Source organism: Thamnophis elegans, chromosome 1, assembly GCF_009769535.1.
Source record: "Thamnophis elegans isolate rThaEle1 chromosome 1, rThaEle1.pri, whole genome shotgun sequence".
NCBI lineage: Eukaryota > Metazoa > Chordata > Lepidosauria > Squamata > Colubridae > Thamnophis > Thamnophis elegans.
The window spans coordinates 73,636,901-73,663,536 of record NC_045541.1 but is presented as its reverse complement, the minus strand read 5'-3'; the positions used below and the strand labels follow the sequence as shown (position 1 = coordinate 73,663,536).

At 39.8% G+C, this 26,636-nt stretch overlaps 1 protein-coding gene and 1 pseudogene across 1 annotated transcript; both read left to right on the top strand.

Annotated features, from left to right (window-relative positions):
* The first annotated feature begins 7,020 nt into the window (after positions 1–7,020).
* Positions 7,021–11,091, top strand: LOC116523845 (annotated as a pseudogene).
* Positions 11,092–13,871: 2,780 nt separating this feature from the next.
* Positions 13,872–17,800, top strand: LOC116521058 (interferon-induced transmembrane protein 1-like). Its single transcript, XM_032235675.1, has 2 exons — positions 13,872–14,212; positions 17,120–17,800. Exons 1-2 carry the CDS (start codon positions 13,958–13,960, stop codon positions 17,300–17,302), a joined length of 438 nt encoding a protein of 145 aa, XP_032091566.1. The 5' UTR covers positions 13,872–13,957; the 3' UTR covers positions 17,303–17,800.
* Positions 17,801–26,636: the final 8,836 nt, after the last annotated feature.

Here is a 26,636-nt window from a genome sequence, read left to right as displayed (position 1 = left end):
TACATGGAATACTGCCTCTTTGTTCTTACAAAACACCATTTGTCCTCCTATCCCAGTATCTCAGTTACATTTTAATAGTCTCACTGACTTCACCAGGCACATAATATGTTATATCCAAAGTCATGTATATTCTAATATGCAAAATCTATGTAGAGGGACTTTAACTCTACCCAGAGATGGATTCAGGCTTTTTCTACTGCTGGTTTGCTCAGGGAAGCGCTTTGGGTGGGTGGGTGGGTGGGCTTCTCCATAGACAATAAGGGGACATGTGCATTGGTCATCCTACAACCTTCCCCTTGTGCATGCTAGTGCTGGAATTTAGAGTTCAAACTATAAAGGGAATTCTGCTCCCATTCATGTGAATGTAATTAGAATTCTCCTTTGTGATAGATTGACCAGATATTCTGTTTTAGGGGAAAGCATTCTGGACATCAGCCATACAGCCCCACAAATAGGAAAAGAGATGTTGGGCAGCACACAAGTTTAATAAATAATGATGAAGGTGATGATAATGATGATGTCACACTTTATAATAGGTGATGTAGCAATATGGTATCACAAGCAGCAGGGTGCTCAAATGGTCAAAATAACAAAGTACAGGGGAAAAAATAGTTGCCACTAGTCATGTATATAGTATCAAGGCTGGAAAATTCCATTATGACAATAAAGAGTTTTCAGTACAGTATCTTATTGCTGCCCTGTAGAAAATACAGTCTTACACTCAGGCATAGAAGTCTCAATTGAGTTTGTGCAAGTACTTAAAATTATGAACATTTATCAATAGATTATACAAAGAAAAATATCCCTTTTATTATTGGAAATTTGGAAATGGTGTGCCATCACCATCTTCAAAGATATTTTTACTTCCTAGTCTAGCACACAAACTGGCATTCGAAGCAGTCTCCCAATTACTGACCAGGCCTAACCTTGCTTAACTTTTCAAGATCGAGTAGTTACTGTATGTAGCTAGGCAACATCTTTTACCAAACCAGCCAAAGTAGTACAAAAGGATATGCAAGCCTTTGTGTTCTCCAGAACTGTTCCTAAGACAACGTGTTACAGAAAGTAGGTCTTATATCAAACCAGAAGATAAATTGTTGCTTCCTCAACTTTGGAAATATTCATTAATTAAGCTAATCTATATCACACCACAAATCTGAATATTCTTTTATGCTGATTTGCTTGAACCTAAGCAGAAATATACCTAACAAGGTGCATTTAGATAAAACTGATCATGTGGTCCCATTTCATTTGGTGATTTTTTTTTTCCAGGATATTGTATAATGTGCACATCCTGTGGAAAAGGATTAGACTTGGTAAACAATATAAATAATGAAATAAATTGGGATACAACTGAAGGAATATTTTAGGGATTTATATGAGAATGAAAATAATTATGACAATGGATATTATTGAAAGAAGTACCCTATTGTCCAAGAAAAAATGATGAAGAAGTCATAAAAATGGTGTGATATTGAAACATGGAAAACCAGATAGTACACATATATGCAAAAAAATAACGGTGAAATGTACGTATGGAATGATAAAATGATTTTTTAAATGTGGATCTGAGGATGGCTTCTGTGTCTGATAAATGGAAAAATACTGTTATTGATCCTCTAGACCAGTGATCCCCAACCCCCGGTCCGCGGACCGGTGCCGGGCCGTGGAGTACCTGGCACCGGGCCGCGCAGCGGCCGGGGGCCATGATCGCTGCAGCGGCCGGGGGCCATGATCGCTGCAGCGGCCGGGGGCCATGATCGCTGCAGCGGCCGGGGGCCATGATCGCTGCAGCGGCCGGGGGCCATAGTTTCTTTCTGTATGCAAATTAGGGCTAACTGGCACAAGGGGTGTTACTGGACCGCTGGTGGCACTCTGACGTCACCAGCAGCCCACCGCCCCCCTGTGTCCAGCGCCGCCCTTCTCATTCCTTTTCAGCGCTTCAGCGCTGGCCGATTCCTGAAAAAAACCTAAGAGCGCCTGCGCAGCTACGTAGGGCTAGCGTAGATAGCGCTAGTAGCGTAGCCTTGCACTTTATATTTATGTAATTGTATTTTATTTTGTAAGGCATGTTTAAATACAATAAATAAAAGTTGTTTAATCAAAACAATCTGATATATAAACAATCAATGTGTCGTCGCGAACAATGCCCCCCCCACCCCTGCGCGCGCTCAGCGGGCCACGGTAAAATTATCAAAGGCTGACTGGTCCGCGGCGATAAAAAGGTTGGGGGACCACTGCTCTAGACAAAGGGAGAATGACTGTATATAAAACTACAGGTTTTAGCTTGTTCAGCATGGCAGGAAAGATATTCCACAGATTTTATTGGAGACATAACTATGAACAAAATTTGGGAGTGACTGTGGTTTTTATGCCAGCAGGATGTATACACACAAGATTTTTGCTCTTGACAATCATTAAGAAATATAATATGAGGAAATTTTGACTTATTTGTTGACTTAATAAAATGCATAATATGAATAGGCTTGAATGCTTTGAATAAATATGGAACAGCAAATTGCTGGGATTTGATAAGAAGACTATAGAATGGAATTGATATGTTTTGAACCCAGGTGTTTGTATTATGATTGCAAGTTACATTATAATGATGAAAAACTAGAGTAAATAGATGAATGTATTTACCTGAATGTTTCCTAAAGTGAATGAAAATTTTTTAAGATATTCAAATATTGAAAAATATTAATGCAATGTCTGATCTAGTGCAGGAAATGAAAGTGTGGCAGAAATGAATAGTGGTTGTGTATTGCAGAGTGCTTCTGCACACTTTGTCATGTGAAAAATTGAGTATGTCAGAGAAGCCATAAAAGTAAGGTTGAATAAAGTGGAAATGGGTTATTTGGACACAGTATATAGGAGATAGGGGCAAGATGAACGGATGCTGAAGAATGTGGACTGAAGACCTAAGTGAAGGATCAGCCTGAAAGTTGTGCTATTTGATCACATAAACAAGGAGGCCAGGACGGATGAATTGCAAAACAAAGATAAGAACTGATGAGATCCTGAAAAGGAAGTGAGTAAAAAGAAAGAAAAGGCAGTGCATAGATGTGGTAGAAGCAAGAAAGCCTGTTAAGATAGGAAGATATGGAAAGGTATAATATATGATGTTGGGTAAACTAAATTGTCTTTTTTTGTCTTTGGGACTCAATTACTAAGCACAACAAAAAAGAATCACAATTGCAATTTACGATTTTACTTCCACCTTCTCTATTAACTTTGCTTGCTACAAGTCAGTAGCAAAGTGGCAATCTTGTGATTGAGGGACCCTGCAATGATCATGAATGCAAGGATTTGTTGCAAAGTTATTGAGAGGTTTGTTTTTTTAGCACTAATGCAACTTCAAAAAATTGCTGCATAGGGCAGCAATTTGCAAGCATGTACTTACCTGTAATATCTGTCTTAGCCACTGAGCCATCGCGTCCCTATAATTGTATAGGTCCTAGTAGTTAATATAACAAAATGTATATTTGCGTTTTTACTATCTGCATAGAATCTTTAGTCCCCTCTAATGTCTACCTTTTAAATAATAAAATTACTTATCTTGTTATGCAAAACTTACCAAATCTATTTCCATCAGCAGCTTTTTTGTTCTTTATAATTAATTCCAAAATCTAATTGTAAGAGTTTCAATATTCCAAATTTATCTGGACCCTGTTTATAACTTTGTAAGATTAAAATTTTATGTAACTTTTACCGTTTATTTCAAATATAGATTTTTTAAGCTTATGATTTAAAAAAAATCCCATTCAGGATTAAAAGAAAAGCCATCCAGCATTTTCAAACTTGTTATTCTGAAGAATTTGAATAAGAATTCAGAAGAATTCTGAAGTACTTAATAAGCAATTTCCAAAAGTGACTACAAAGTAAGGTTAGTGAGTGGCTTTTATAAAGCTGATCCTAGCAAAGATCAGCCCTCTGGGGTATATGGGTAATCTCCCATCCTCTCCTCACCCAGGATATTTCCAAAGAGCTGGTCTACTCACCAGGTTTTTGTTCTTTGCTGTGTTTCTTGGCTTTGTTTTCAAGGAGTCATCTTCAATCCACCATTCCTCTTCCTGGAAGCCTTGAGCTATCTCTGTAAATAGCTTAGAGAGGGCTTGTAAAGTGCTATGAAGCAATATTTAAGTCTAAGTGCTATTGCTATTAAGTCTTTATATAAATGGAAGGTGTAGCTCACACTTAATACATTTCACAAAATGTGGAATTCTGGTACTTTTACATGGCTGTGATTTAATATTTCTTCCTATTGTGTCTCTTTATTATTGCAAAATGAAGTAGGATACATATACAAGGAAGTCATAGAAAGTGGACCAGCTTGTGTGATCAACCCTATAACCCCCTGTTGGTGAACCAGTTGGCACGTGAGCCAGAGGTGACATGCAGTGCCCTCTCTGCTGGCACGCGAGCCGTCGCCCCAGTTCAGCTCTGCTGCGCATGTGCCTCCTGCCGGCCACCTGGTCCTCAGCTCTCTGCTGTGCATGCATGAGGGATGGGGCCTGTGCAGGGGGTTACATGCGCATGCATGGGAGAGTGGGGTGCATGCATGGGGGTTGCATGCATTGCATTTTGGAGATTCAAGCGCGCTTTGGGCACTCAGTCCGGGAAAGGTTAGCCCTCACTGCTAAAACCCTTCTCTTTAAGTTTTCATACAATCAGGCAAAATGGTTGATTAGAAGTGGTTTAAAGAGCATGGTCATCTACTTGAAATGTTGAAGGGAGACAGAAAAGCTAATTGTATGAACTTCACTGTCATAGAAAATAAAATCAGTACAGTAATGAAAAGGGGGTAACCAGAAACACTAACCAAGGACTAATTCAAGTAGGCAATGTTGTCTATGGAGATTCTCAGTCATCCAGGTCATGGTTGTTCCAAAAGTGCTTTTTCAAGAGGCAACTGGACCAGGGATGGGCTTCAAAATTTTTAGCAAGGGGTTCTCTGCCCGGTTGCTGGGTGGATGTGGCCATGGTGGGCGTGGCCTAGTCAGCCTCCTGCACCACAGGGGGGTGCCCTCCCAGGCCTCCAGAGGCTTACTTCGAGCCTCTGGGAGGGCGAAAAGGCCCCCTCCAGGCTCCAGAGGCCCTCTGGAGGCTGGAAACCTGGCCTTCCTGAACTCCTGGCGGCCTGTTTTTTGCCCTCCCCCAGTCCTCTGCATGGGCCCTGCACTAACCTGCATCCAAAACAGACCGTGTTGGGACTCTTGGGAGGGGAGGGGTGGGCGGGGCCAGTCATGAGTGGGATTTGGGGGTTCCCCAAACTGCACAGAATCTTAGCTTGAGGTTCTTCCGAACCCCTGCAAACTTCCAGCAGCGCACCCCTGAACTGGACTTTCTACAGCTGAAGTAGCTTCTTAGATGAGATGCAAAATGTCTTCAAAAAAATCCCAGAAAGTCAATTGCCTTTTGAAAAAAAGCATGTTTGGGGCATGCAAAAATGGTTTTCCTTCTCTGTCCCATGGCCTTAATCCCTCACTCCTGTTTGTTTGCCTCAGCTTCTGCCAATTAGCTTGTTGATGCTTTGGTTGCTGTTCTGCTGCTATAGAAACCTGCATAACATTTCCTGTTTCAGAGGAAAATGCAATGTAGTAAATAACAAAGGATATGAAAAAAGTCAAGTCTTCAGGTTGAAGTCAACTTTTAGTGACTTTCTGAAAACAAATGTAGCTTTTTTGTGAACATAATACCAAATTGGTGTGAAATAATCTTCTTTTGGGATGGATTTTTTTGTTGTTGTTGTAAAGTTGTATACACAGAAAAATGTAGCTGTTAAATTCAGCTATTTTTGTACCAGCACTTAAAACTCTTAACTGAGGCTTCTGGTATATAGATGAAATAATTATTTCTCCCTTTGCGAATTTTTTAAAAATATTCCTCAAATATTTATTCTTCTAGGAGGGGGGTGGCTTCCCACAATAGTTTCACATTTTTGAAAGGAAATAAGCCCGATTGCCTTATGCCTAGTGTCTGGTATCTTTAATATTGATTAGCAATCAGGTGAATGATCTAAACATAAGGGTAATCACAGGAGGCTATTGGTTACCACAATAAATAAGTCACAAGTGCCTGTTCCACATTGCTAAGCCACATTTGTAAAGATTGGCTTTAGACAGATAAATCAGACCAAGTCATACATTCATACATTCATACATTCAATGTAAAGAAATTGTAAGGTCCAATAATAATACACTTAAGCTCGTAAATGCCAAACAAGAAACTTAAACCGAGGCTTGAATAAGGTTAGCATTTAATCTTGATCAAGGTTAAATGGTCAGCTGTTCCAAACACATACAAGATACATGCAGGGAAGAGCTACACTTCAGAGAAGGTGCAGTTCCTTTTTATATAGTTAGAAATGTCATAAATAATATCCTGCTTTCCTTATTGGTTTTGTATATTCCTGCAAAAGGTTACAATACTCCTCCTTTAGCCTTATCTGCCTTATCTTTTTCCTCTGTTCTCACCATTGGCCATTTAGCCCTCTGTTGTGAAGGGAAACACATGCAAAGGTGAGATAAGTTCTTAAGAAAAAGGGGACAGATCAATAGGTGAGACCTATGTTTGACAATTGCCAGATACTTCACAGACCCCAATAACAGCATTTTTCTTAGTTGCAGGAAATACCAAACATAAGGATCTATGTGGCGTATTTGTGTTACAACTAAAAGGGCATAACCGGCATAGCAAAAGGCATAATATATATGTTACAGGAAACAAATATTCACAGCATGCAAGTATCAAAGGTCTAGTATAGTATTATTTAGTATATCCTTATTACTATTCCCCTTCAAAATGTTAAGGTCCACTTTGGCAATAGTGGTTTATGTGTTCTACCACCAATTGCCTGACCCATGCCACAGTTAAATCTGTTTTCAAAAGTAACTTAATTTTCAGGGCCAAGCCGGGTTACTTTAGTTACATGGAATTCTTTGTTGAGCCCTACAGGGCTAAGAAGTCGTGCCGTTCCTAAGTGGAAATTCATGTTCAAAACATATGGACGATCCGGCATATTATTCAAGAACACATTGCGAAACTTAAAATCATTTTCCCGGAAAAATACAACTTTCAATTCCCCAGCGAGGACCGCCTTCTTTGGCTCCAGTGATCTCCTGCCTCGCAGTTCTGTGCGGAGAAAATCGCTCAGCCACACCTCCAGGTTTTCAGAGCCTTGTGGTCGTCCGCTTCCTCCCCGCGAAAAGATGGCGAACGTTGTCCAGTTCTCCCACTCGATGCAGGGCCAGGCAGGCTTACCGAGTTATGAGCAGCTGAAGGAGGAGCATGATCTGGGAATCCTCGAGGCTCCCGGGGTGCCGGCTGGGGCCCACGGTGGTCCGCATGCACTCGCCGCAGGTCTATACAACGCCGCCCCCGCGACCATATCATTTGGTCCCTCTGCACCACCATATACTTCAACACTTTCTGCCTTGGGTTTTGGCGTTGTTTTTTTCCGTTAAGGTGAGAAGACGCGCTGAGGTTTTTTTGTTTTCTTTGTGTGTGTGTGTGTGTGTGCATTTCCCGCTTCTCCGCCCTTCCCAGGACATATTTGGGGGAAAAAGAGGTTCTGATCGGGCGCCTGCGTTTAAAAGTTAACTGGCTTAAGAACTCGATACTAACTATCGGTACTCCGAGCTTTGTGGGATTTCTAATTAGCAGTGGGCTCATTAAGGCCATTTACACCTTTAACTTTTCATTAACGCCGTTCCTCTGTGGACAGCCGGCCCTGATTCACGAATTGATTTTCCTCCTTTGAGCTTTAAACCGCGCGCTTTGGAGGAAAGAAATCGCCTGCCGTGGCTGGGAGTGATTTGATCCTCTTAAGATAGTCCAATATCTTTATACAAGCAAGGGGGCCTGCTTTCTCCCTTTACCCCACCTGATATTTTTTTTGCGTTTGTTGTATAAATCAGGCGTTAGAGGATACTTTACTACTCTGTAATTTCTTCTTCTCACTGGCTGGATTTGCAATCATCAGTCATATTTATCCTACTAAGTTGTGTGGAATCCAGCCTAAAAACTAGTTATTGGTTGTCACCTGAAAACGTAATGTTTGATTAAGGAATTGTTAAGTCAGCTGTGGGTATATACATTGTGCATGGTATACCATTTCTCATTTTGAAGGTGGGGGTGTTTTCCCACAGCTATAATATATTTTTATTTATGTTTATCCCATCTTTATTAATTTTATAAAGAGGTTGAAGCAGTGAACATATTAATACTCCTTCTTCCATTTTCTCCACAACCAACCCTCTTGTGGAAGATTAGGCTGAGAGGCAGAGGGAGTGACTGCCCACCCAGCTGGCTTTCATGCTTAAGGCGTGACTGCTACTGTCTCCTGGTTTCTAGCCTGGTGCTATGCTTGAACATTCATATTTATTACTTCATGACTCAATATTTCATGGGATGGCAAATGTCCTTAAAAGTAATGATCTGTGTAGTGATATGAGGATACAGTGTTTGGATAACACTCTGTGGCACTGGAGGCTGCGTTTATTAAGCAATGCATAGGCAGATATGAAGCAGCCTTAAATCTTGAAAGAATTAAGGAATGAAAGTATCTGAGTAGCATATTACACATCCTGCCATCTTGTACAGTTTTTACAGGCAAGAAAGAACTGGCTAAGTTTACATCATACTTAGGGAGCGGAATGTAATGTGAACCTGGCTAATAATGGTTTATTCAGGAATCTATGATGAAACAAATCCTGATTTAATGTTGAGAAAAATTGCTTTTGCTTTCTAAGATTGCAGAACCTTTCTGCAAATACTGAAGTGTAAATACAGTATTTGCATGGTATATTGCCATCTACTACTATGCTTGGCATCTGATGGACCTGCTCTGGGAATCATCACCAGGCATCCAAGTTAATATTTTGTCCATGTGTGCAGCTGAATTCATGCATTCTGCTAAGATTTGTCTCATGAGCTTCTCCATGGATGTTGCTGAAAAATTCAAATTGTCCACACTGCCAGTACAGTTATGCTGCATATTTCCTGATGTGAATTAATCTGTCCAATCATTATAATTCTCTGCACTTTGTTTGGAATGTAATTTAAGATATAACCCATAAAACACAACATCCACAAATCAGTTTAGATAACTTCACAGAAATCTCTATAACTTAGTTCACTGGTAGGAAAAAGATGTCTAAGCCAGTACAGAGAATTCTAACAAAAGGCCAGATTAAGTCACATATAGAAGTATGCTGCATGATAATTGTTCTGGCAGTTGGGCAGCCGAAACTCTTGAGTTCCTTAATTTCAGTTCTAAAACTCATAAGCTTTCTGAAGCACCAGTTTTAAAATGCAATGGGTGGAAAGAGGAATTTCACTTCAAAGGAAGTAATCCTACTCTTAAAGCTGCAGCTGAGGTCAGTGCTCAGTTGAGATCAATTAAACATAATTAACAAACTTTAATTTAATAAAAATTAAACATAATTTAACAAAACATACAGAGAGGTGTATGATGCTTCTTTGAATTCCTTGATTTCAAATTTGCTGCTACTCAGTGTAGACAATAATCCAGACTATGGCAGACACAACTGTACAGCCACATTTTACATGCATTAAAAGAGTTAGTGTTAAGCTAAGGTAGACCTCAACTTACCACCATTTGTTTAGTGACCATTTAAAAAGTTACAAAAAAAGTTACACCTGAAAAAGGTGACTTATGGCCATTTACACTTATGGCCATTGCAGCTTCCCTGTGGCCACCTGATCAAAATTTGAATGCTTGGCAACTGGCATGTATTTATGACGGTTGCTGTGTCCCAAGATCATGTGATCATTCTTTGCAACCTTTTGATAAGCAGTCAATGGAGAAGCCAGATTCACTTAACCATATTACTACTTAACTGCAGTGATTCATTTTACAACTGGGGGCTACAAAGGTTATAAAATGGGGCAAAACTCACCTAAAGCCATCTTGTTTACCAATGGAAAAATTTGACTTCAATTGTGGTTATAAATCAACAATACTTGTACCTAACCTAAACAGGCTATTTCCTGAATAGTAATGGGAGCCATGCAATGTATTCCAATTATATTTCTGCAGTGTATTGTAAGGCAAAGACAAAAATGTGTTTGTTTCCCAGAAACCATATCATGTAACGAACAATATCGCAAGTTCAGCCACATTTGTTCTGCCTAGCTCATCTTTGCAAGTGAGATGTTTTGGCCTGTTCGCAGTTCCCCTGATTATATCAACATGGCATTCATGCATGCATTTCTGCTGTTTTGCAGATAATATTTTCTGTTTACTTTGGTGCCATAATTGAAGTTTAGGAGGTTGGCAATAGTTCTTCTGTGGGTTGCTTCTAATAATGGATCTTTCTTTCTTCTCTCCTAACAGGCCAGAGATCGCAAAGTGATTGGGGGACTACAATAGTGCTGCCAGCTATGGCTCTACTGCCAAGTGCCTGAACCTTATGCTCTTCTGCTGAATATCCTGGCGGTTGTCATTGTCATTGTCATTGTTGTAACAGTGGGTATCGAATAGACCACCTCAATGAACCACGCACCAGCATAATTTCCTTTTGAAAATTACTCTCCTCCTGTCCTTGTTACAAGAGCTTCTGCTCCTATACCTGTTCCTTCACCCCTAATCCTAATGTGTTGTTGTTTGAAACAGCCCTTGCTTTGAGAAACTAGTGGGTGTACAACAATTCCAACAATGCCTCTCTTGCCATTGCCAACTTGGAAGTGGCCAAAGGTTCATCTCAAGAGCTGGAATGTATAATTGAATTACTTGTGTGATTTCAGTCTGTTTCTTAAATATTGCACATGGCTTTGCTGCCTCTTTGGCACTTCTGGCTTATTTTTCTACTGGTTATTCTCAGGCAGCCTTTCTTCAATTGAATGATACTGATCTGGAAGGACCATGGTGTAACCTGAGGGAAAGTATCACTCTGTGGAGGGTTCCCCCCCCCCCATGACTTTTGTAATAGAAAATGCTTTTAGAGGTTGTGTTGTTATATTCTAAAACAATTATTCATTTTTTCAAATAAATTGTATGGACTTTGTCATATTTGTAAAGCTTTTAAGGAGCTACAACCCATCGTAATAAAGTGAGCTTATAAAATGTATAAGACTGGTGTGTTCCAGCTACCATCTGATGGCTGCGGTAATGGTCACAATTTATCACTTTAAACCAGTGGTTCCCAACCTTTTTTGACTCTTCCCCACTTAAGCATATCTACAATCCTGATGCCCCCTTGTGACATATAATTCTTACTTACTCAAAAAATGAACTTCTACTCATGCGGAGGAAGCCTAAAAGGCCATTAGAACTGCAGAAAAAACAATTACTACCAACCTGCCTCCATTGAGGATCTGCATACTGCAGGAGTAAAAAAGAGGCTGTGAAAATATTTACAGACCCCTCGCACCCTGGACATAAATTGTTTCAATTCCTACCTCAGAACGAGACGCTACAGAGTACTTACACACCAGAACAACTAGACACGAGTTTTTCCCTGGAACGCCATTACTCTGCTAAACAAATAATTCCCTCAACACTGTCAAACTATTCCCCAAGTCTGCATTACTATTCTCACCATTCCTATTGCCCATCTCTCACTTATGACTGTAACTTTACTGCTTGTATCCTTACAATTTATATTCATCATTTCCTAGTATGATTTGATTGCTTATTTGTATCCTATGACTATCATTAAGTGTTGTACCTTATGATTCTTGATGAATGTATCTTTTTACGTACACTGAGAGCATGTGCACCAAAGACAAATTCCTTATGTGTCCAATCACTTGGCCAATAAGATTCTATTCTATTAATTTGGTTTCAACAAGGTTCAAGTGCTCCCATTAAAAATCAAATTGCCCCATGTTGGGAACCACTGCTTTAGACATTGATCCATATCAAGTATATTTCTCAGAGATACCTTGCCGTGGCAAATGTATACAGTGCTTATGCCATGGAAATCAATTTAAATGGCATTGTGACATCTGTGCAAACACATTAGTCCCAGAGGTCATACCTAAACTCCTATGCATTTCTAAAGAAGTGTTCACTTGAAAGAATTCAATCTGGAGAAATTTTGGGAGCTGCAGGCGGATGGCTACTATACAAGGGTCTAAATTTTTACTCTCTGGAACTGACTTCTTGCAGATTTTCTGGAAAATCTGCGCAACGATCCATTGACAATTATCTAGCTCTGGACTTAACAAATCACTGAATTGTTTGGAACAGACTTGGAGTCTAATTTTAGGACTGGACATTTTAATGCATTCAGTCAGAACACTAGGATGAGTAAACCAGTCTACCCTCCCCAGTTATACCTGCGTAACATTTCCTGTTTCAGAGGAAAATGCAATGTAGTTAATAACAAAGGATATGAAAAAAGTCAAGTCTCAGGTTGAAGTCAACTTTTAGTGACTTTCTGAAAACAAATGTAGCTTTTTTGTGGACATAATACGAAATTGGTGTGACATAATCTTTTGGGATGGATTTTTTTGTTGTTGTTGTAAGTTGTATACACAGAAAAATGTAGCTGTTTAAATTCAGCTATTTTGTACCAGCACTTAAAACTCTTTACTGAGGCTTCTGGTATATGGATGAAATAATTATTTCTCCCTTTGCGAATTTTTTTAAAAAATATTCCTCAAAATATTTTATTCTTCTAGGAGGGGGGTGGCTTCCCACAATAGTTTTCACATTTTTGGAAATGAATAAGCCCGATTGCCTTATGCCTAGGTGTCTGGTATCTTTAATATTGATTAGCAATCAGGTGAATTGATCTAAACATAAGGGTAATCACAGGAGGCTATTGGTTAACCACAATAAATAAGTCACAAGTGCCTGTTCCACATTGCTAAGTCACATTTGTAAAGATTGGCTTTAGACAGATAAAATCAGACCAAGTCATACATTCATACATTCAATGTAAAGAAATTGTAAGGTCCAATAATAATAATACACTTAAGCTCGTAAATGCCAATCAAGAAACTTAAACCGAGGCTTGAATAAGGTTAGCATTTAATCTTGATCAAGGTTAAAGGTCAGCTGTTCCAAACACATACAAGATACATGCAGGGAAGAGCTACACTCAGAGAAAGTGTAGTTCCTTTTTATATAGTTAGAAATGTCATAAAATAATATCCTGCTTTCCTTATTGGTTTTGTATATTCCTGCAAAAGGTTACAATACTCCTCCTTTAGCCTTATCTGCCTTATCTTTTCCTCTGTTCTCACCATTGGCCATTTAGCCCTCTGTTGTGAAGGGAAACACATCAAAGGTGAGATAAGTTCTTAGGAGAAGGGGGACAGATCAAAGGTGAGACCTATGTTTTGACAATTGCCAGATACTTCACAGACCCCAATAACAGCATTTTTTCTTAGTTGCAGGAAATACAAACATAAGGATCTAATGTGGCGTATTTGTGTTACAACTACAAAGGGCATAACAGGCATAGCAAAAGGCATAATATATATGTTACAGGAAACAAATATTCACAGCATGCAAGTATACAAAGGTCTAGTATAGTATTATTTAGTATATCCTTATTACTATTCCCCTTCAAAATGTTAAGGTCCTACTTTGGCAAATAGTGGTTTATGTGTTCTACCACATTGCCTGACCCATGACCACAGTTAAATCTGTTTTCAAAAGTAACTTAATTTTCAGGGCCAGACCGTGTTAACTTTAGTTACATGGAATTCTTTGTTGAGCCTACAGGGCTAAGAAAGTCGTGCCGTTCCTAAGTGGAAATTCATGTTCAAACATATGGACGATCCGGCATATTATTCAAGAACACATTGCGAAACTTAAAATCATTTTCCCGGAAAAATACAACTTTCAATTCCCCAGCGAGGACCGCCTTCTTTGGCTCCAGTGATCTCCTGCCTCGCAGTTCTGTGCGGAGAAAATCGCTCAGCCACACCTCCAGGTTTTCAGAGCCTTGTGGTCGTCCGCTTCCTCCCCGCGAAAAAGATGGCGAACGTTGTCCAGTTCTCCCACTCGATGCAGGGCCAGGCAGGCTTACCGAGTTATGAGCAGCTGAAGGAGGAGCATGATCTGGGAATCCTCGAGGCTCCCGGGGTGCCGGCTGGGGCCACGGTGGTCCGCATGCACTCGCCGCAGGTCTATACAACGCCGCCCCGCGACCATATCATTTGGTCCCTCTGCACCACCATATACTTCAACACTTTCTGCCTTGGGTTTTTGGCGTTGTTTTTTTCCGTTAAGGTGAGAAGACGCGCTGAGGTTTTTTTGTTTTCTTTGTGTGTGTGTGTGTGTGTGCATTTCCCGCTTCTCCGCCCTTCCCAGGACATATTTGGGGGAAAAAGAGGTTCTGATCGGGCGCCTGCGTTTAAAAGTTAACTGGCTTAAGAACTCGATACTAACTATCGGTACTCCGAGCTTTGTGGGATTTCTAATTAGCAGTGGGCTCATTAAGGCCATTTACACCTTTAACTTTTCATTAACGCCGTTCCTCTGTGGACAGCCGGCCCTGATTCACGAATTGATTTTCCTCCTTTGGAGCTTTAAACCGCGCGCTTTGGAGGAAAGAAATCGCCTGCCGTGGCTGGGAGTGATTTGATCCTCTTTAAGATAGTCCAATATCTTTATACAAGCAAGGGGGGCCTGCTTTCTCCCTTTACCCCACCTGATATTTTTTTTGCGTTTGTTGTATAAATCAGGCGTTAGAGGATACTTTACTACTCTGTAATTTCTTCTTCTCACTGGCTGGATTTGCAAATCATCAGTCATATTTTATCCTACTAAGTTGTGTGAATCCAGCCTAAAAACTTAGTTATTGGTTGTCACCTGAAAACGTAATGTTTGATTAAGGAATTGTTAAGTCAGCTGTGGGTATATACATTGTGCATGGTATACCATTTCTCATTTTGAAGGTGGGGGTGTTTTCCCACAGCTATAATATATTTTATTTATGTTTATCCCATCTTTATTAATTTTATAAAGAGGTTGAAGCAGTGAACATATTAATACTCCTTCTTCCATTTTCTCCACAACCAACCCTCTTGTGGAAGATTAGGCTGAGAGGCAGAGGGAGTGACTGCCCACCCAGCTGGCTTTCATGCTTAAGGCGTGACTGCTACTGTCTCCTGGTTTCTAGCCTGGTGCTATGCTTGAACATTCATATTTATTACTTCATGACTCAATATTTCATGGGATGGCAAATGTCCTTAAAAGTAATGATCTGTGTAGTGATATGAGGATACAGTGTTTGGATAACACTCTGTGGCACTGGAGGCTGCGTTTATTAAGCAATGCATAGGCAGATATGAAGCAGCCTTAAATCTTGAAAGAATTAGGAATGAAAGTATCTGAGTAGCATATTACACATCCTGCCATCTTGTACAGTTTTTACAGGCAAGAAAGAACTGGCTATGTTTACATCATACTTAGGGAGTGGAAATGTAATGTGAACCTGGCTAATTATGGTTTATTCAGGAATCTATGATGAAACAAATCCTGATTTAATGTTGAGAAAAATTGCTTTTGCTTTCTAAGATTGCAGAACTTCTGCAAATACTGAAGTGTAAATACAGTATTTGCATGGTATATTGCCATCTACTACTATGCTTGGCATCTGATGGACCTGCTCTGGGAATCATCACCAGGCATCCAAGTTAATATTTTGTCCATGTGTGCAGCTGAATTCATGCATTCTAAGATTTGTCTCATGAGCTTCTCCATGGATGTTGCTGAAAAATTCAAATTGTCCACACTGCCAGTACAGTTATGCTGCATATTTCCTGACGTGAATTAATCTGTCCAATCATTATAATTCTCTGCACTTTGTTTGGAATGTAATTTAAGATATAACCCATAAAACACAACATCCACAAATCAATTTAGATAATTTCACAGAAATCTCTCTACTACTTCACTGGTAGAAAGTTGTCTAATCCAGTACAGAGAATTCTAACAAAAGGCCAGATTAAGTCACATATAGAAGTATGCTGCATGATAATTGTTCTGGCAGTTGGGCAGCCGAAACTCTTGAGTTCCTTAATTTTCAGTTACTGCTTTTGCATCTAAAACTCATAAGCTTTCTGAAGCACCAGTTTTAAAATGCAATGAGTGGAAAGAGGAATTTCACTTCAAAGGAAGTAATCCTACTCTTAAAGCTGCAGCTGAGGTCAGTGCTCAGTTGAGATCAATTAAACATAATTTAACAAAACTTTAATTTTAATAAAATTAAACATAATTTAACAAAACATACAGAGAGGTGTATGATGCTTCTTTGAATTCCTTGATTTCAAAATTTGCTGCTACTCAGTGTAGACAATAATCCAGACTATGGCAGACACAACTGTACAGCCACATTTTACATGCATTAAAAGAGTTAGTGTTAAGCTCAGGTAGACCTCAACTTACCACCATTTGTTTAGTGACCATTTAAAAAGTTACAAAAAAGTTACACCTGAAAAAGGTGACTTATGGCCATTTACACTTATGGCCATTGCAGCTTCCCTGTGGCCACCTGATCAAAATTTGAATGCTTGGCAACTGGCATGTATTTATGACGGTTGCTGTGTCCCAAGATCATGTGATCATTCTTTGCAACCTTCTGATAAGCAGTCAATGGAGAAGCCAGATTCACTTAACCATATTACTAACTTAACTGCAGTGATTCATTTTACAACTGGGGCTACAAAGGTTATAAAATGGGGCAAAACTCACCTAACAACCATCTTGTTTACCAATGGAAAATTTGACTTCAATTGTGGTTATAAATCAACAATACTTGTACCTAACCTAAACAGGCTATTTCCTGAATAGTAATGGGAGCCATGCAACGTAATTCCAATTATATTTCTGCAATGTACTGTAAGGTAAAGACAAAAATCTGTTTGTTTTCCCAGAAACCATAGTTCATGTAACGACAATATCGCAAGTTTCAGCCACATTTGTTCTGCCTAGCTCATCTTTGCAAGTGAGATTATTTGGCCTGTTCGCAGTTCCCCTGATTATATCAACATGGCATTCATGCATGCATTTCTGCGGTTTTGCAGATAATATTTTCTGTTTACTTTGGTGCCATAATTGAAGTTTAGGAGGTTGGCAATAGTTCTTCTGTGGGTTGCTTCTAATAATGGATCTTTTCTTTCTCTCTCCTAACAGGCCAGAGATCGCAAAGTGATTGGGGACTACAATAGTGCTGCCAGCTACGGCTCTACTGCCAAGTGCCTGAACCTTATTGCTCTTCTGCTGAATATCCTGGCGGTTGTCATTATCATTGTTGTTTTTTGCAATAGTGATACCGAATATTCACCCTCACCCTCAATGAACCACGCACCAGCATAATTTCCTTTTGAAAATTACTCTCCTCCTGTCCTTGATACAAGAGCTTCTGCTCCTATACCTTTGTCCCTTCACCCCTAATCCTAATGTGTTGTTGTTTGAAAACAGCCCTTGCTTTGAGAAACTAGTGGTGTACAACAATTCCAACAATGGCTCTCTTGCCATTGCCAACTTGGAAGTGGCCAAAGGTTCATCTCAAGAGCTGGAATGTATAATTGAATTACTTGTGTGATTTCAGTCTGTTTCTTAAATATTGCACATGGCTTTGCTGCCTCTTTGGCACTTCTGGCTTATTTTTCTACTGGTTATTCTCAGGCAGCCTTTTCTTCAATTGAATGATACTGATCTGGAAGGACCATGGTGTAACCTGAGGGAAAGTATCACTCTGTGGAGGGTTTCCCCCCCCCCCCATGACTTTTGTAATAGAAAATGCTTTTAGAGGTTGTGTTGTTATATTCTAAAACAATTATTCATTTTTTCAAATAAATTGTATGGACTTTGTCATATTGTAAGCTTTTAAGGAGCTACAACCCATCGTAATAAAAGTGAGCTTATAAAATGTATAAGACTGGTGTGTTCCAGCTACCATCTGATGGCTGCGGTAATGGTCACAATTTATCACTTTAAACCAGTGGTTCCCAACCTTTTTTGACTCTTCCCCACTTAAGCATATCTACAATCCTGATGCCCCCTTGTGACATATATTCTTACTTTACTCAAAAAATGAACTTCTACTCATGCGGAGGAAGCCTAAAAGGCCATTAGAACTGCAGAAAAAACAATTACTACCAACCTGCCTCCCATTGAGGATCTGCATACTGCAGGAGTAAAAAAGAGGGCTGTGAAAATATTTACAGACCCTCGCACCTGGACATAGTTTCAACTCCTACCCTCAGAACGAGACCCTACAGAACACTGCACACCAGAACAACTAGACACGAGTTTTTCCCTGAACGCCATTACTCTGCTAAACAATAATTCCCTCAACACTCAAACTATTCACTAAGTCTGCATTACTATTCTCACCATTCCTATTGCCCATCTCTCACTTATGACTGTAACTTTACTGCTTGTATCCTTACAATTTATATTGATCATTTCCTAGTATGATTTGATTGCTTATTTGTACCCTATGACTATCATTAAGTGTTGTACCTTATGATTCTTGATGAATGTATCTTTTTACGTACACTGAGAGCATGTGCACCAAAGACAAATTCCTTATGTGTCCAATCACTTGGCCAATAAAGAATTCTATTCTATTAATTTGGTTTCAACAAGATTCAAGTTGCACCCATTAAAAATCAAATTGCCCCATGTTGGGAACCACTGCTTTAGACATTGATCCATACCAAGTATCTTTCTCAGAGATACCTTGCCGTGGCAAATGTATACAGTGCTTATGCCATGGAAATCAGTTTAAATGGCATTGTGACATCTGTGCAAACACATCAGTCCCAGAGGTCATACCTAACTCCTATGCATTACTAAAGAAGTGTTCACTTGAAAGAATTCAATCTGGAGAAATTTTGGGAGCTGCAGGCGGATGGCTACTATACAAGGGTCTAAATTTTTACTCTCTGGAACTGACTTCTTGCAGATTTTCTGGAAAATCTGCGCAACGATCCATTGACAATTATCTAGCTCTGGACTTAACAAATCACTGAATTGTTTGGAACAGACTTGGAGTCTAATTTTAGGACTGGACATTCCAATGCATTCAGTCAGAACACTAGGATGAGTAAACCAGTCTACCTTCCCCAGTCACAAAGAAAAAGAGGGCATGGGATAATGTTACACAGAAATTTGCAGGGCAGTGTGATCAGTTCTGCACTCAGGACTGGTGACGAAAATATGGTAATAACACAAAAGTAGAATAATCTTCTAAGAAACCTACATAGTCCTAATTCTCCATTTGACTTTTCATATTGCTGGCCCTGCAATCCTCGATAGCTACCAGAGCAAGCACGAAGCAAGATGGAGAAGACTTGCTTATAAGAGGACTTTGTAACAAGCAGTCCTTTTTTTTCAGAAAGATAAACAGCTTTCTGTAGGTTTCTGGATTGGTGCTTTATAGAATCTTAACCAAAATCACCATTATTGCAATATGCCCATACAGCCCTTTTATTTCAAATTGGAGGATCTTTTCTTGATAGTAGAATTGAGTAGTGCATATATGTCCAGGAATTCATTGTTTGCTTCAGCATATTTCTGCTGTGTAAAAAGGCAGCTGCTTCTTGGTGCTCCCTTAAAACACGTCTCAAAAACGTAATGTGCAGAAATCCAAATACAAGTTGTCCTTTGTAGATGTTTTCCATTTATTCTCATTCACACACTAATTAGAGAGGTTTATTCATTTCAGGGGAAAAGTGATTGCAGACATGGACTGGGAGAGACACATTGTTCACACAAGCGTCACACAAGCTAGTCAGAATCTTATGCATTGCATCATCCTAGCAAACAAAGCCACTGAAGGCCAAATCATAACAGATGAGGAATTCCACACTGCTTCTCAAGTGCTTTATAGTGACATATACCCATGTTCATCTGGAAGACCATGTGAAAAAACATATTTATCTGTAGATCTTGCAGAATATTCTTCATAGCTATGTAATAAGATGTCCAGTCACAAATTTTCAACCATTTAATTAAACTCAGTTGAAACTGAGCTAGGCTTCCCTGTATTTTCCAAAGTTATTTCAAAGCTTAACAGCTTCATGGGAAGAATTGCTTCAAAATTTACCTCTTTTTCGAGCAATGCAGCCTAATATATGCTAGCCTGGTCCGACCTGGAAACGGCCAAAAGGAGGTGTTCGTCTAACCACTCTGCGTCACTTCAAACGGAAAGCGGAAGATATAGTCATGCGCCCATTCAATCTTAGCCAAAAATCATATAATAGCGACTGGCTGCACCACCTGACAACCCTAGCCCAGGACCGAAAACAGTGGCGTCAAATTTCCATGGAAGTCGCCTATACCCACGATGGGTGAAGAGGCGTCAAGTACAAGTACAAGTATACCCGGTAGGAGAAAGTCTATTGCCACAGGTCTTCATTCTAGTTAGTCTGGAAGCCTGAAACAAGGGTTTTCATCAGGCTGCTCCTGGAAAAAGAAAATACACAGGGAAGCACAGCAGCAAAATGCATTGAAAGTTGAACTTTACATAGTAGAGAGAAAGAAAATACACAGGGAAGCAAATTATAGTATGGGGGAGATACAGCATGATTTATTTTAAAGTGTATTGTGTGTAAATACTGACACTAATGAGGACAGGTTTTCCACCCGTCTTCCAAGGAGGATGAGGGCACACTTGTCTCGGATAGCTATTATTGACTGCTAATGGAAATAAGAGAAGCAAAATGGTCAATTTATAGGTGGTCTTCATTTGGTGATCATAATTGGGATCTCCAACTTGGCTGTTAAGCAAAGTGATCATTAAGTGAAACTGCTTACTATTTTTACTTCAGCTTTCCTTGCTTTACAAACCTGTGAAGGTTGTAAATGCAAGGATTGGTTGAAAAGTTATTTTTTTATCACTGTCATAACAATGAAAGATTGCTAAATAAGGCTTTTGGTAAATAAGTACTATTTGTATTAAAATATACATAGGATAAAGAATCCCCAGTTTTACCTACCGTATTTTTCGGAGTATAAGATGCACCTTGTCCCCCCAAAAGAGGGCGAAAATCTGGGTGCGTCTTATACATTGAATACAGCATTTTGGCCCCCAGAAACCCCACCCCCCTTCACAAAAATGGACATGCATAGGCTTTGGGAGGCTTGTAGAGTGCTACTGGGGGCTGGGGAGAGAAAAATGAGGGGAAAAGAGGCTGGTTTTTGCCCCCCCCCCCCAGCCCCCAAGACCACTCTACAAGCCTCCCAAAGCCTATCCATGCCCTGTTTTGGCAAAAAAAACCGGACCTGTTTTCACCTTTTGCTCATTTTTGGTTCCCCCCCCAGCCCCCAGGAGTACTTTGCACGCCTCTCAAACTCCCTGCATGCCCAGTTTTTCACAAAAAAATGAGGCATGCAGAAGGCCTGGGAGGCCTGCAGAGGTCAAAAACTTTTTTTAAAAATTTACCTCTTCAAAATCTTGGCGTGTCTTATACTCTCGGTGCATTTATACTCCAAAAAATACGGTAAATTACATTTTGAAAGACAAGAGATCAAAAGGAAGTGCATAGATTCTTAAACATAGACTATTTACTAACAATGGCCAGGTAAAAGACAGACATTTAGGAGGAAAATGTGAAGTATCCTTATCTATTTCTCTGTTTCCTGTGGTGGTAGAAAAAGGCTCACAGGGCAAAAAATGACGCAATCTCCAATAATGAGCTAAATAAAAGCAGAAACCAATTTCATAAAAGGGAAAAGATCCATTTCTATTTTATTGATAGTTATATATTATGTAGGGTGCAATTCCATGTGTACAGTAACAGTACAATATATTTCCCTAGAAAACACTAAAGAGGATATAATTACTAAATTAGATGTTATGCAACTGCTTACATAAAGTGAGATGAGTATGTGGGAAAGCAGGGTGTGTTTCACTTTCTGTGGAAAGATGATATGAACGACAAATGTGGGCAAGTCTTTAATAGAACCACAAATGTATTACCCAAATGGTTCAGCCCCTTGGCATAGATTTGCAGAACATAATGCACATATTTGTTGTCAGCATTACAGTAAACACTGTTTATTCCTGTAAATATTTTCCTTTAATAAGGCTTTTACTAATCATGTTTGCTTTCAGCCTCTCTTTCTTGGGAATGACTAATGGATATAGTATATTCGCTTTGTTCAGAGGTAAAGCTGTGGGAGAAAACAGTTATTGTTCTTGCAGAAAACAGAGATACCAAAGGTACTTTTTTCAAGAGGCAACTCTGAGCTGAAGAAGCTTCTTGGATGAGAAGTGAAACATCTTCAAAGAAAAACCAGAAAATCCAGCTGCCTCTTGAAAAAGCACTTTTGGGACAACCATGACCTGGATGACTGTGAATTTCCATAGAAACACAGAGATTGCTGCAACAAAAAGGCTTGAATTTGAGGGGGATTTCTCCAAAGGTAAAGTGAGAGAAAATTTTACGAGAGATAGCTTTCTCTCATATATGCACACAAACAATGGAGAAGCACCTTTTGCATAGGAACTCAACTTGTGAGAATAAAATAGAACTAATATTTCTGGATTGAAGAGAAGCTGAGCAAGCATGCAAAAAGATTCACTCTTCATTCATAGCTTGTTCAGAGTTTTGGTCCTCAAAGGTCAATGTTAAATTAATTCTACAAGAATTGGCAGGAAATATAGGAAGATAGGGAGTCCTATCAATAACTACTTTAGTTGGCCTCACTCTGTGTGCTGCTGTGATGACTCCCCCCAGACAATTCTCCAGATACCTCTCTAGATGTCAGCTTGAGAGAGGATGAACCAATTCCTTGCAGGTTAGGAGCTGAGTTAATTGACGACTCCAAACAGCTGTCTGGAAGGGATTTAGCTGCAACTGCAGTAAGCATGCAGCGAAGAGGAGGAGGAACTGCCTCCTTCATCTAATCCAAGGACACGTAGGGCAAAGAAAATACAGGAGCAGAGGTTGGCCAGACTACTTGAGAGGAGAAAGGCTTGCCCTTCATGATGGGCTGGGAACATGTTTGTTTCCTAGCTGTGAGAGAGAAGGGGGGGGGGAGAAGGAGACAGGGACAGACAGACAGACACTGGAGCAGCTCAGCTGCTGGGGCCCCTGAAACCACAGTTCTTGTGGAGCTGGAAACTCAAGGCCAATCAAAAGAGCAGATGCCACTCCTTTGACAAAGTAAAGCCAGCTAAGTCTTCCAGGCTATGAAACCCAGCCCAGCTCACATACTTCAGAGCCTCAAGAAGACTGTTCAAGGTCCAAGAACGCAACATATTGGATTGATTCAACTCCTATAGGTTCATGCAATGTCCTTAGGGATGAGCTACAAATGTAGCACCACACAGAACATGCATGAGGGTTGTGCTGCCTGGGTTCAAGTCCAGTCTTGGATTGAGTGTTGGCTTCAGAGGACTCTAAGATGTTCTCTCTTAGATAAGGAAAAGACTGACAAATGAGTGGGAAGGCTCAGTGCTGGGTGTCTCTGAAGTTTTCCTGAGTGGCTTCAACCATGGTGGAGATGGCAAAAGAAGAGAATGTTGCCAAGCAAAACAGAATAGAGAGGCATGGTCTTCCATAAGAGCCTTTTGCCTCTAGATGAAAGTGTTACTCATCTAGGAGTTGAGATACAGAGAAAAGTGCCAAGTGACTGGGTTGGATCTAAAATAGTTTGCCAAGTTCCTTTTGATTACCAAACAAATAACAAGGAAAAGCTGGTGTGTCATTGGCAAGTGTTATGCCTATTATTATCCCCTCCGCTCATAAAATTGCCTGGGATGAGTTCATGGCTGTGACAACTTGATTTAGATATATTCTTTGCCTCTGCCTGTGATTGCCATATCAAGATCTAACATCAGCAATGCAAATAGGAAGTGTTGGAAAGGGAATGTCTCTGCCACCTTACCTTAGAAAGATGATGTTTGGGTTCTTAATAACATTTTTATTTCTCCTTATTACTAGAAATGCTGTACACAGGGTGTCATAGAAGGAACTGTTGAAGGCACCTGAGCTTACTTGAAATTGTATCCTCAACTAAAATTGAATATTAGATTTCTCCCTAATACACAAGGAGATCAGTTTTATTTGAGAAAGGGAATTGTTTTGATGTTGGAAGAAATGTCCTTCTGGGTTCAGCTCTAAGAGCGGAAAAAGACACTGGAGGCATGGAGGCTGCTTAGAAAGATGGTTTAATGTTTAATGGTGGACAGGACCGCATGGCTTGAGGTCCTGGGGGAAAAGGTGATCACATGCTTGCAGGTGTTGGGTGAAGAAGGGTCGAGGGAGGGGCTTGCAGGGCTTTTTATAATCCGTTCAGCCCCACCTATCTCTTTCCTGTTCATGTGTAAGAAATGTATTCTGATTGGTTGTCAGACTCACATGGGGTCATGCAGGGGCAACTCTCTAGGCTGAGTCCAGGTTTGGTTGAATTCTCAGATGCCATGTGGTCAGTTGGGTAAAGGGCCAATACTATCATGCCTTAATCCAGTGACGTGCAGTCAGGGGAGGCAGGGCCTCACCACTGTCATCATGAAAAGAAGAAAAAAATTAAAGGAAAAAGGCTGAGGTAGTTGCTGTCAGAGTCACAGTGGATGACTCTGCTTAGTGCTTAACTGTTTAAAAAAGCCACTAAAAAGTGCCCTCTACAGGAGGAGGCAGGAGAACCACGTTCCTCATTTAGTCTATCTTTATGATCACTCAAGCAGAGTTAAGCAAGGGTTAAAAGCCGAAAAATTCCTTATGTAGATGAGGCACGTGGTTCTCTCACCTCCTCCTGTAGAGGGCGTTTTTTTAGAGGCTTTATTAAACAGTTAAGCAGAGTCATCCATTGCCGACTCTGGCAGCAGCTAACCCAGCCTGACCTCAGCAGCTCTTGCCTTTTTCTTTTTATATTTTTACATTTTCGTCATGGCAGACAAGAGAAGAATTGAAATCCTCTGTGAAACAGCTGGAAAAGGTATGTGGGTCGAAGGAAGGGGGGAGGAATTCAAAAGTAATGTAATTTGTAAGTAATTGTATTATTGTAAGTAGTTTGTGTGTGTGTGTGTGTGTGTGTGTGTGTTTTACCCGCCTCTGCTGGCGTGCGGGCTGGCAAAAGCACTTTCTTTTTTCCTCACCAGCCATAAACCTCACCGCACGTCACTGCCTTAATCCCATCTCACTGGAGCTGAAGGGGAGAACCTTTTATTATGTAAAGGGACTGGCTTGGCCTTCTTAATAGCCCATTGACAAAGTGGGTGGGGGCAGGAAGCTGCAGGGAGAGTTACTTTGTCTTTTTGAAACATGTTTCTTCCTTTTCACATCCAGAGAAATATTCTGCCTTTTCAATATTTTCTAGGGTATTTCATTTTTCTGGGAGAGGGCTGGGTGATAACTTCCTACAATCTCTTGGCTTGAACAGAAATATCTAATTTTCATAAACCTTGAGAAAAATTGAGGAGGGATAGCAAATCACAGAACACAGTAGACTGAAACAAGATTACACTTCCAAATTTTAAAATGTTTGGAATCAATTATTTCAACGTTACTCCTAAGTCCCATTAAAAGCAAGAAGAACGGACTTGCTCAGATATAATCAATCTGCATAAACATTTTTGAACCTAGTACAATTGACAAATTGACTTCTGTAACTAACATGGTTATATTTGTGCTGCTTGTTCTAATGAATTCCCTGGACTACAAAATATCCAGCCGTATTTCAGACTTGAGTGTTGTACAAACCCAGTATGTATCATTAGTTTATATATTAGTGTGCTGTATAAATTTGGCTAGATTTTAGCCTCAGGGCCAAACTACATTCGTCTATAATTTGAACAGTCTTGATTTACTCAATATCTTTCCAACCCCCCTTTTCTATTTTCAACCAACATAGGTAAAGAACCACCCTTACTAGTAGTAAAACAATTTCTTATTGAAAGAACTGTTGGATTTCATCATGTACTAAAAGGAAACTCAAGCACATACTGTACTTCAACTGAAAACATCTGATTATTTATCCCAAGCCTGGATTACATTAAACAAGTTTTCACATGAAATATAATGGCTGACTAATGAAGAAAAAAAGCAATATTAAGCAATTAGCATTGGAAGGGAAGTAGTACTAAATTTTAAAGCTGTTTACCAGTCTTCTTTTTCCCAGTATTCGACAGTCATCAGTTGGCAGCTGATATATATGATATTGTGTACCATAGTTACCAAAAGTTAAACTTTAATTAGATTCTCAGCCAAGGAAGGTCTCTTCTGCAGGAAAAAATATGTGAATTATATGATGCAAGACAGGATGTATGATTGCTAGTATAGGCTATTTCTTCACAATTGGGGACAAGATTCTTTCACAATGGCTTCTGAGTTCCCTTTGAATTATGAACTTTCAATCTCTTCTCTTATTGTTCTTTTGCTTTGCATTATTTATAACGTATAATGTTTATGAGTTGGGATAATTTCACTGTCAGAATATACTATCTCACTAAAACGCAAGACATAATTAGTGTTGTCTCAACCTGATGAAAACTCAGCCAATGCAATACTATCACTTTGTAATATTGTAAATATGATCCAGAGAATGTTTCAGGAAAACACATCACATGGAATCAACTTTTCTATGATATTGGCAGATAAAGGGTTATTGTGAGCCCTGATGGTAAGGACAAATAAGTACCCTGTACTTACTATAAAAGTGTTGTTTTCCACATCTACTTGGAAGCTATACATAC